This window comes from Phallusia mammillata, chromosome 6 (genome assembly GCF_965637545.1).
Source record: "Phallusia mammillata chromosome 6, kaPhaMamm4.hap1.1, whole genome shotgun sequence".
In the NCBI taxonomy this organism is placed as follows: Eukaryota; Metazoa; Chordata; class Ascidiacea; order Phlebobranchia; family Ascidiidae; genus Phallusia; species Phallusia mammillata.
In genome coordinates, this window is record NC_137257.1 from 27,171,625 (window position 1) to 27,182,262 (window position 10,638).

At 36.2% G+C, this 10,638-nt stretch overlaps 2 protein-coding genes across 6 annotated transcripts; both read left to right on the plus strand.

Annotated features, from left to right (window-relative positions):
* The first annotated feature begins 31 nt into the window (after window positions 1-31).
* LOC145233299 (receptor expression-enhancing protein 5-like) lies at window positions 32-6,037 on the plus strand. 5 transcript variants are annotated; one of them, XM_080098009.1, is made up of 6 exons: window positions 32-151; window positions 1,039-1,175; window positions 2,987-3,080; window positions 3,634-3,772; window positions 4,780-4,948; window positions 5,454-6,037. In XM_080098009.1, exons 2-6 carry the CDS (start codon window positions 1,046-1,048, stop codon window positions 5,516-5,518), a joined length of 597 nt encoding a protein of 198 aa, XP_079954135.1. In that variant the 5' UTR covers window positions 32-151; window positions 1,039-1,045; the 3' UTR covers window positions 5,519-6,037. The 5 variants fall into 5 exon arrangements, with proteins under 5 accessions (XP_079954135.1, XP_079954133.1, XP_079954132.1 ...); XM_080098007.1 differs by lacking the exon at window positions 2,987-3,080 and adding an exon at window positions 2,440-2,533 and having other exon boundaries at window positions 79-151; XM_080098006.1 differs by lacking the exons at window positions 32-151; window positions 2,987-3,080 and adding an exon at window positions 2,440-2,533 and having other exon boundaries at window positions 974-1,175.
* Window positions 6,038-9,428: 3,391 nt separating this feature from the next.
* LOC145233298 (uncharacterized) lies at window positions 9,429-10,244 on the plus strand. Its single transcript, XM_080098005.1, has 4 exons — window positions 9,429-9,605; window positions 9,668-9,847; window positions 9,914-9,965; window positions 10,024-10,244. The coding sequence occupies exons 1-4, from the start codon at window positions 9,456-9,458 to the stop codon at window positions 10,242-10,244; spliced, it is 603 nt and encodes a 200-aa protein (XP_079954131.1). The 5' UTR covers window positions 9,429-9,455.
* The last annotated feature ends 394 nt before the right edge of the window (window positions 10,245-10,638 follow it).

The window sequence follows — 10,638 nt, forward strand, 5'->3', positions numbered from 1 at the left end:
TTTGACGTCATTGGGTTGGTAAACATTTCAGATTTTCAGCACGTTTGTTTCTCGATTTCGCAACTAAGGTGTTGGCGCCGTAACCGCCGTCCATGACATGTCGTGTTACTGATATTAAGTGGTGCCGGTTGTAGCAGGTTTTATTAAAAAGGTAAATCAAAAATGAGCATTGCTTTTTTTGCCAAATATAAATTGGAAACATTTTGTAAGCACTCGAATATAAATTGTCTTTTTATGAGGCATCCTAAAACTTATTGTAGACTTAGTTCCAAGGATAATGTCAGTTTTATGTAAGTTTTAAAACAGTGGTTTTTAACTTGTTCCATTAATCACCAGCCCAGCTGCAATTTAAACAATATCGTGGACTGCTACTTTTACCGTATATTATAGATTATACCTAATGTAAACAACAAGTAACTTGTTTTGAAATATATTTCTGTCTTGATCAAAACTGAATTAAAATAATCGACAGCCAACATTTTTATTTCAAGTATAAAATATACATGTGATTATTTTCAGTTTGTGACCAAGAATTTTACATGTCCCGTGGCTGTGCAGCACCAGTCAGAACCACATGTAAAATATTGTCCATTTTTTCGCAAGACATATGTATCTTACTTATTTGAAAATGCAGTGTGCAAATAACAAAGAGTAAAACATTAAAGAAATAGATTAAAATTAGAAAAAAATCAACCTGCATAAAAAATCATGCATAAGAATTTCTTTACTAAAGTTAACTAGTTATTACCTAACTACTTTATGATATGCAGCCAAAAACAATTAATGTGGTGATTTCCAATTGCACTGAAATTTATCTTTCTTGCTGTTTTAAATAGGGTATATGCAACATTTAATTACAACAAATATATAGTGTGCTCCCTTTTATTTTTTTGTATTTACACTGCAAAAGTAAATGTTAATAGAATTGCTTGATATGATTTTTTCATATCTTTTCATTCACACTTAACAATTATATAATTGTGTGTTACAGATAATTTGTCTCATAAATAAACTTTACTAATCTTCTTATTAATAAAGCAATAAAATGGCGGCATTTTCACCCAAAGTTATGATGGAGAAATTGGATGAGGCTTTGGCTGAGAAGAATGTGATCACCAACTATTTAGATATTGTGGAAAAGAAAACAAACGTTAAAAAGCGATACTTGGTATTAGGTAAGAACGTGCTTTGTGGATGTCAATGTTTTAGTGCTGTGTCACATGTTTTATCTATATGTCTGTAATATGTTTTTAATGCGGTGTCACATGTTTTAGCACAATTTTTAAATGCACAAAAATGTTTGTTTTAACACGTTGACTGCCAACTACGAGTAATCTCGTAGTTGCCGATCTAGCCAGGCTTGCCAGATACGAGTATACTTGTAGTAGACTTATTCGCTTGTAACACGCTTAAAACAAGCTGGCGTCTCGAACTAACGTCGTGGATGCGTTGTGGCAACACCAAGACACCCTACACCAGCATGTTACTATGAGTTAACTCGTAGCATGGCACAAAATATTTTGACTTTTTTTCATAACGCCACTGAAACATATTTGGCAAATTTAAGCACAACATAGGAATATCCCTTGGCAGTCAACGTGTTAATTGTAGATTTCATACTAGTAACATTATGGTTTTATGTACAAATTTTACTTAAAGTGTATTGTTTTACTTACTATAGATCAATACTTATTTTTGCAGTCATGCAGAATTTCGTTTAGCAAAAAAAGTGTTTATTTGTTTTCAGTTTTAGATTTTGTACCACAGATATACTTTTAAGGAAATCAGTGTCAGTGAGTCATTCTCCACACAGTAGCATGGAATTACAATCAAAACAAAGTTGTGTAATAAGCAAACTCTTGTGAGAAAATAGAAGGCCAGTTTAATATTTGCAGGTGTATTTAGTATAGTTGTGTGTTTAGTAAATTTTAACATAAGTTATGTCTAACCCGACGATTGAGCTTATTCACAACTGCATCGATCAGTTCAAAGAGTTCCTTGAAAGATCAGGATTAAAGAAACAGCTGGAACACAAGCAGACACTTTATGGTGAGAATCATCTGAAGTTGATGCGAGCCTGGTATTCCATTTAAAAGCAGTCCCATATGTTTGGCTTAGGGAAGGAAGTTATAAATGCACCAACTTTGTCCCTCTCAGCTTTTAGTTGATCAGTTGATTGAAAATAATTGTTTTGGTTGGCATATTTAGTCACATGAAAGTGTTAAACAGTACTGATTTGACTTTTAGCATGGAGGCATGACAAGGAAAAATGTGTTATTTAAACCACTTATACCAAGTGTTCGGGGTTTTGATATATTTGTGTATTTGCATAATATGCTTTGGTTGGTTACGAACACTTGTGTATTTGTGCTGTGCAGTGTTTTATAATTTCCTCAGTTTAACATGGTCCACCAGTAACCAGGTTAAATTGTTCGACAGCTTTTGGGACAATTTTGTCCTTGTACCTTGTGATTGGATATGCCAACGACCTCCTATGCAACCTCATAGGATTTGTGTACCCGGCATATGTCTCGTGAGTTTTTCACAGCATGTGCTGCATGATAGTTTGCACCAAAACCTCAGCATGTTTCTGTCTTGCTGTTTCCCACCACTAATCATTTATTTTTGTTTCAACCAAATCAGTACTTTTCACTCGTAGTAAAGTTTTAGTGTGAGTAGTATGTCGCTATGACTGTCCAACCAGAATCTTTTATAAAATCCTGTATAACTCCCTTCTTACCTGTTTGTCTTACCCCTCCCATAACTCTGTCCAAGCCAGATGATGAAATGAATTCTGGTAAGGTTTTATGGTTGCAAAAACAGTTTTGTTGCATGCTATCCCATTAAGGTCCATATTACATGAATGTTTAATGTCATCCAGCAAGGTTTTATCTTACTATGTTAAAACTTTGTCGAGAGAAAAATTTTGATGTTATGCCTGTGTTTGTTTAGTTTTGCATGTTTCAATATTTCCTCAACGTTTCAGGCATCGCAGGCTTTCTGGGTTTATGGCTTGCTTCTGGTTATATGGCAGCCTTCATTTGCAATTTAGTTGGATTTGCATACCCAGCATATAAATCGTAAGTACCCCTGTTAGCTGAAGTGACCCGACGTTCAAAGTAAATTACTGTGGAAATATCACACAGTCTATGACCTTAATGAATGGTTTTGAAGGACAGTTGTCAATTCTAAGGCATTGCATCAGTGTTGTAATTTGCCTTAACTTGTATAATACTGTTAGCCAAACATATTAATGATTGAAATGTGTGAATTCATTGCATGAAAATTTCATACTAATCATACCTCAACCTCAGCATTAGTTTGCATGATTATTGATAAAACAATTCATCTTTTGCATGATGTAGTTCAATAACACTTGTTGTAGTGCAGTCAACTAAAGTTAATTTAATAAGGTTGCAAGGTTATATGATTGCAATGTTTACTAAAAGTCTGCCTCAAACCAAACATTTATCACAAAACAATAAGTTTTCCGTACATTTTTTTGGAAATCAGACAAGGACTTTTTGTATTATTGAATAACATTTTATGGGATAGTAAACTGGTTCTTCTGGCAAAATGCAGAATGAGAAATGTTTATTATTACATCTGTGAGCTAATATGTTTTGTAAACAGTGTGAAAGCGATCGAGTCAGCCAATAAAGATGACGACACCGAGTGGCTGATGTACTGGGTTGTTTTTGCAACTTTCAGTGTCGTGGAATTCTTCAGCGACCTTTTGCTCTCTTGGTTTCCATTCTACTTCCTCGGAAAGGTAAAAAAAATTGAATTTGCTTCTTAAAACTTATTGTACTGTACTAAATTTTGTGTTCTATGTTGTTTCTACAATTCCAATATATATATGCGTTTTTATAGCTAAACAGTTGAGTAATAATGTCAATCAACAATTTCCTTGCTTATGTGAGCAATGGTTGACTTATGAGTGGTACTGGTGTTGGTAGGGTCAGGGATAGGTTACTTGGGGATGCTCCAGAGGTTTCAGTAATCAAATTATTCTCCCACGCTTCCTTAATTCACATGGGACTGTGGACTGCTATGCATAGTGTAATGCACTCAAGCAGCAAACAACCAACAGTACTTACAACCAATTGTCACATTTTGACCTTAAAATGACAGTTTATGAGACATTTCTTGCATACATTTTGTGATTGTGATCTTGGAATTAATGGACTCTTGAAACTTTCTGCAATTAGTCGATTTGTTTAACTTTCATTAATTTCCAATTTTGTAAAAGTGTTTTTACTTTACAAAATGTTAATAGGGTAGCAGCTTTACATCTACGTTTACAATCTGCTAGGGATGTGTAAATATAACAACCATGCATTGTTTGTTGTTGTTGTGCGTGAAGCATTATCTGCATCCTGTACGTGCAATGCATCACAACATGAATAGCAGCAAGTAGCTTGGCTGATTTCATAGCAGGGGCAATTTCCAAGTATCCAAATTATCAATAAAGCAATCTTCAATAGTGTTTAGTTCATTGTTCAAAGCGGATTTAGTTGCTCAAGTCTGTTGCTTTGTAATTATTAATGTTTCACACTACAAGATTATTTCCATTTTCACTCATGATTTTAGAAATTAATTTAAAGACATCAAACCAATATGTTCTTATTTATTTTAAACACACACTATTTTTATTGCTCTGTTACAACAAATTTAAGTGATTCAATACAACATTCATGATTTTTTTTATGCATATTCAATGCATTATACAGGTTTAGGTCAGGTAGCAACGGTTTAAGTATATTTTTCTTCCTGCAGTGCGTCTTCCTTCTGTGGTGTATGGCTCCTGTTTCATGGAACGGCTCAGCAATGCTCTACAAGAAAACCATACGTCCGTTTATCCTCCGTAACGAGAACAAGATCGACAGTGTTCTCGACCGTGTTGGTGCTGGTGCAAAAGAACTCGTTGACAAAGCTGCCAAGGATGGTATGTGGTCGTTCATGTGTGTTGATGTGCAACTTCAGGATGTTGAAAGACTATTTTGTTGCAATATTTTGTTTTGTATCAAACTTTCGTAGCCCATAACTATAAATTCTACTTCCAACAGAAACACATAATAGAACTTTTCAGTAGAAATCGATGCAAGCAGTTATGCATTGACTGTAAAATACCTGTGATGTAACAACATGTTATTCAAGTGTTAATTTCAAACCACAAAACCTCCAGCACATGTCACACAGAGAGTTTCAATGCAGATAATTTTAGCATTTAGCTATTCTATTAAACGCTGCCTTTGTAAAGATTATTATTTACTTAAATATCTATCATTTATGATGTTGGTGGGATACTGTGTGTAAGTAAGTTTGATGTTAGTTTTTGACTATAATTGTTAAACTTTAGTTATGAAACGTTGTTTAGTTTGGGCTGATAGGAAACACATGATAAACTGCAAGTTTAACCTGATTAATGAACAAGTTTGTTGTTGTTTCAGGCAAGGAAATGGCCGCTGATGTAGCAGCAGATGTTGTCAGTACAAGTTTGAAAAAAGATGAATAATTTACTCAACCTGGACCAAAAAATTACTTAATGTGGAATAAACTGTGGAAATTTATACCATGAAACCGTTTTGACCCAACTGTAAACCTGATATCTTCAATATCAATAGTTTGACTTGAAGCCTTGCTTGATAATGCATATTTATTGCTTTTGTTGCATTTCGTTAAATAGTAGGAGTTATTTTAGTTAGAAATTGTTTCGTTATGTTTGAAATATATCTTTGTATCCGTTATACGTACAGAACGCTGGTTAAACTATTTGTTTGTACAAATACCTGTGTGTAAAAAGTTTGTTCCAGAAAACCGTTGAAGATTAAATTATCCAGGTTTGTGCAATCATAAAAATATCACTGTGGAAACGTTCCTGTCCACAACACAAACTAATTCGAAGTTTAATTTGAAACTAAACAACATTAAATTACTGGAACGGTAATTAAATAGTAACTGCAAACCGCTGCCTATTTTGCACTGCTTGTAAGTAATTCAAATTTGTCACACAAATAAATTTAAATACAGATTAGCAGAGCAAATATTTCATCCAGGTTTATGTCAGTAATACTTAAGTTACGAAACAGTGCGCATTTTGTCGCTATTGTTACGTAATAGAGCAGGTTGAAGGCTTGTTGCAGTGTTAATTTCAGTGAATAAAAAGTTGTAGAAATGGATTTTGAGTAACTTTTAAATGCAACGCAAAAAATAGGTTGAAAATAAAAAACTAGCCGTAATGTAGCAGCAATGGAATACGGAGATGACGAAGAAATAGAAGAACAAAATTCAAGTTACGCGAATTCTGAAAGTTTTGACAATTATTCTGAAATCAGTGAAGAAAAACCGAAAAAGAAAAAATGGCGCTTGTTAAAAATATTCGCCAAAATTTTTCGTGGTAGGAAAAGTAAATCAGCTGACGAAATTCGAGTTGAAACTTTGTCGGATTTGGGTCAATCAGACGCGTCGGACGGTGATTGGCTATCGCGGAATCACGTGGCCAAACCGAAACGACCCTTAGTGGCAAGAAGTGAAATTTTTGAACAGCGCGATGATTTGTCTTTGGGAAGCGAAAAATCTGCACAAAATTTACGCTCGAATGAAACAAGCCCAAAACCCGGGTGGAAACATCATGGCTTGTTACGTCATAAAGATGATTTAACGTCAACGACGAAAAAAGTTTTACAAAATCGGGTGGAAAGTCCTGTAAGTAAAATAAAATGATATCTGAAATAATCTGTGATACTGATGTTGTAGTTCTTTCCTAGTGTTAAATCTTAGATACACAAGACACGGACTTAAACAGTAGCTTTAATAAAAACCAAATTGCCAGCGATGTAGAATAAAATGTACTAGTTTTATTAAACAGATGTTTTGACAAAAACAATTGACATCATCTGTAAAAATTGTCGAAGCGTATGTTTAATAAAATGAGTAGGCTACGTTATATTCTACATCCTTGGCAATTTGGTTTTTATTCAAAAGTTAAATCTGCTTTCAGGAAAATACCCCCAAAGGCGGGAAATCCCCTATTTCCAGGTCCCCTACGTCAACAGGGGAAACCCCCACCCGTACCCCGCGCAGTGACGTCACTTCCAACCCTCCCCACACTCCAGATCGGTGAGAGACAAGTTATTATGTTTCTGCTGTATTTAATGTTCTGTGTTTAATGTTGTTGTTATTTTATTGTAGCCCAACCCCGAAACCTCGTGTAAAGAAACGCCACAGCAGACAACCTGGAAGTATTTCCTCTCCTGCCCCTTCAGTCCCGAAGTCGCCGGTGAGTTGGTGTCACACTGTAGCAGTCACGTGATTTTAAACTAATACAGATTTATATGTGGCCGCCATGGAATGCAGCACGTTTTATGGAATTTATGTAAACGTTTTTTTTTTTTCAACAAACAAAGCATCGATTTTTATGCATATTGAGGAATCAGAACGTCATTTCACTAAGAGCCGAGCCAGTGTGTACAAAATGTATGTTGGATTTCGCTTGTGTGCCAATGAATGATGCTTTTTTAAGCCGCAATATTTCTGCACGATGTTTAGTGTAGTCTTTGTGGTACTAAATTCCATGCTGACGACTAAGCTTAGGCGTCTCTTTGTTACTGCTACGCAGTGGTTGGATTCAAATATTATTGTCAGCCGGTTCTGTTACAAAAGTCATATTTTTCAGCCGGCTATGTTACAAAAGTCATATTTTTCAGCCGGCTATGTTACAAAAGTCATATTTTTCAGCCGGTTATGTTACAAAAGTCATATTTTTCAGCCGGCTATGTTACAAAAGTCATATTTTTCAGCCGGTTATGTTACAAAAGTCATATTTTTCAGCCGGCTATGTTACAAAAGTCATATTTTTCAGCCGGTTATGTTACAAAAGTCATATTTTTCAGCCGGTTATGTTACAAAAGTCATATTTTTCAGCCGGTTATGTTACAAAAGTCATATTTTTCAGCCGGCTATGTTACAAAAGTCATATTTTTCAGCCGGTTATGTTACAAAAGTCATATTTTTCAGCCGGCTATGTTACAAAAGTCATATTTTTCAGCCGGTTATGTTACAAAAGTCATATTTTTCAGCCCGTTCTGTTACAAAAAGTCCATTGACAATAACCAGTAATGCTAACCGGTTCGCTAATATCATAAAATTTCGTGAGAAGGTTCTATAGAACCGGTGCAAACCGGCTGAATCTCACCGCTGCTGCTACACTATGGAAATAAACGTGCAAATTTGTTTGTGTTTTGAAGCAAGCAGCGCACTACCTAGTGGTGGAAATAGTTTACCACGGACGGGCGCTAGAGGAAGCAGAGAAGTCAAAAGTTCAGGAGAAAATTGGGCAATACGTCGATCATTTATTACGTCATGATGCACATTCTACGTCACCAACGATATCACCTCAGCAGGTATTTAGTTTTCTTCACCCACAAATTATGCTGGTTAACATCATTTTTTCTCAGGCAAACGTGGAAGACGCGTTTTGTCCGATTCCAATGCCAAGATCCATCAAAACTTCACCACCGACCAAGAACAGGTAAAAACATTTAGGTAAAACACAGACTTAAATATTAACTATAATAAAAACCAATTTGCCAAACTACAAGCAGTGCACACTTTTTTTTTTTTTTTTTTTTCCCTATGTAGTGGCCCCACCTCGCCTCAACAAGTGACGACCAACCGGTCTTGTTCGTGTCGTCTCCTTCCTATGCAGTAACGCAACAGGCGAGGAGAAAAAAACAATAAGTAAACTAGATCAAAATAAAAGTTACTTAAACCGGAAGAAAGGGTAGGGAGCAGTGCACACTGTTTCGACCTATAAGGTCTCATCAGTGCAGCTGGTGACGGAAGATAGGCTGTATTGACTAGTGTAGCCATCTAACAGCACTCTAGTTTGTTGGGAGCAACAGGGTACAACCCCATGCCTCACCTAGTCTGTGCGATGCCACAACTGGGTGTACAGCACAGGCGAAACTGGCTCAAATTGCCAAAGATCCTTGCTTTTTAGTCTATTTGAACGCGCTTGTTTCCGCTTGTAGGCTACATTATAATTTCACTGATAAAGACGAATGTTTTTTGTCGGAACGTCTGTTTAATAAAATGAGTACGTTTTATTCTACATCCTTGGTAATTTGGTTTTTTAATAAAGGTAAAAACAAGTTCAACAAATGAAACTATATTTTACCACTTTGATTTGTTTAACAGATTTTCGCCAATGAGCGCCGCAGACACGGTAAGATTTGTTATAATTTTGTTGTTTGAAATATGAACCACATAAACTAAGCCTGATTTAATTTTCAGTATCACGCTTTGGCGAATGTCAAACACATCAAGTTATCACCGCAAGAGCGCCCTCCAGCGGAAACAACAGTGAGTAAACGCGATCTACTCAAGTTATTGTCACAAAATGACGTAATTGTGCGTAGTTATCGGCACAACGGTTGGAGAGCCCCGGTGAAATGCGACGTATGGAGTTACGTGACCACGCGGGCAATCTCAAGGACAAACGTTTCGATTCGATGGGATACGAGACGACCTCGGTCAAGTTCAATGTCATGCAGAACAAATCGACCACAAGTCACCAGGAAATTTCACCCACCCAAGAACAGGTAGTTGTGTGTTAACCTCGCTTAATATCCCACTGTCAATCAACTTTACTCACGTGACTCAGTCCGTTGACGCGCCACCCAGCGGCAACGCACCGAAGAAACCAGTTCGATTCAAGCAAGACAAACAACAAAGCCCCAATATGACGTCACCACGACGTCGCAAAAAGAAAGGAATGACGTCACCTTCTTGCGGACCACCGAGTCGCTTGAAAAATGAACAAATGAACGATGAGAAGCGATCAGTGAGTGTTTAATAAGTTTGACAAGTAAAGATTTGCTAACCTAAACCGGTTTCAATTATATTACAGGCCTTCCGTGTCGTTGATAAACAAGCCTCAAAACGCAAAGTTCCTTACAAAGGTTTGATTTCTGTAATCGACTTTATTGAAGTTAAAATACACAAACAATTTATATGTAGAAATAGCTTCACGCAACTGCTCCGTAGAACAAGGCAAGAAATGGCGCACTCTAACGGATCACGAAGCGTGGTGGATGCCCCGCGAGTGGGCACAAGAGCGCGCAATTGGGATTTACAACAAAAGAAGCTTAAAAGCGCAAGAAATGTTGGACAAAGAACTAGAATTGTCAAAAATGGCAAATGTTGAAAAAATTAGAACTTCAAAGTTTGTAAAAATATAAATCACATTTCAATAAAACCGTGTCCACATTGTGCATTTTTACTTTTTTCCATATTTCACAAGGTTTATTACTATTTTGCGCCTTGTTTATAATTCATTTTCAAACAAGTTATGATAAAATAAATCATTTGTCAATTATTCGGCGGCGTTTTTGTGTGTTCAGCAAGTTAGTATCGCAATGGTTATGTTAAAGTACTTTTCGTGCCGCGGGAATATTTCGAAGGAAAACAACTTTGTCGTCATAGCTACTAGCTAGAAAATAATCAGCTTTAATAAAATGTTTCGTGTAATAGTCAATAAGTTTATGTGCATGCACAAAATGGGTACGACGACAAGCAAAAAAACACACTGCAGCATATTTACAGCTAGGCTTCGGCAGGTGTTCAAGGAAATTG

Bases quoted from the DNA above. Each gene is read 5' to 3' on its own strand.
- LOC145233299 (XM_080098009.1), top strand. From the start codon at position 1,046: ATGGCGGCATTTTCACCCAAAGTTATGATGGAGAAATTGGATGAGGCT. The intron at 1,176-2,986 runs GTAAGAACGTGC...TCAACGTTTCAG, and splicing joins AAAGCGATACTTGGTATTAG to GCATCGCAGGCTTTCTGGGT. The intron at 3,773-4,779 runs GTAAAAAAAATT...TTCTTCCTGCAG, and splicing joins CATTCTACTTCCTCGGAAAG to TGCGTCTTCCTTCTGTGGTG.
- LOC145233298 (XM_080098005.1), top strand. From the start codon at position 9,456: ATGCGACGTATGGAGTTACGTGACCACGCGGGCAATCTCAAGGACAAA. The intron at 9,606-9,667 runs GTAGTTGTGTGT...CACGTGACTCAG, and splicing joins TTTCACCCACCCAAGAACAG to TCCGTTGACGCGCCACCCAG. The intron at 9,848-9,913 runs GTGAGTGTTTAA...ATTATATTACAG, and splicing joins TGAACGATGAGAAGCGATCA to GCCTTCCGTGTCGTTGATAA.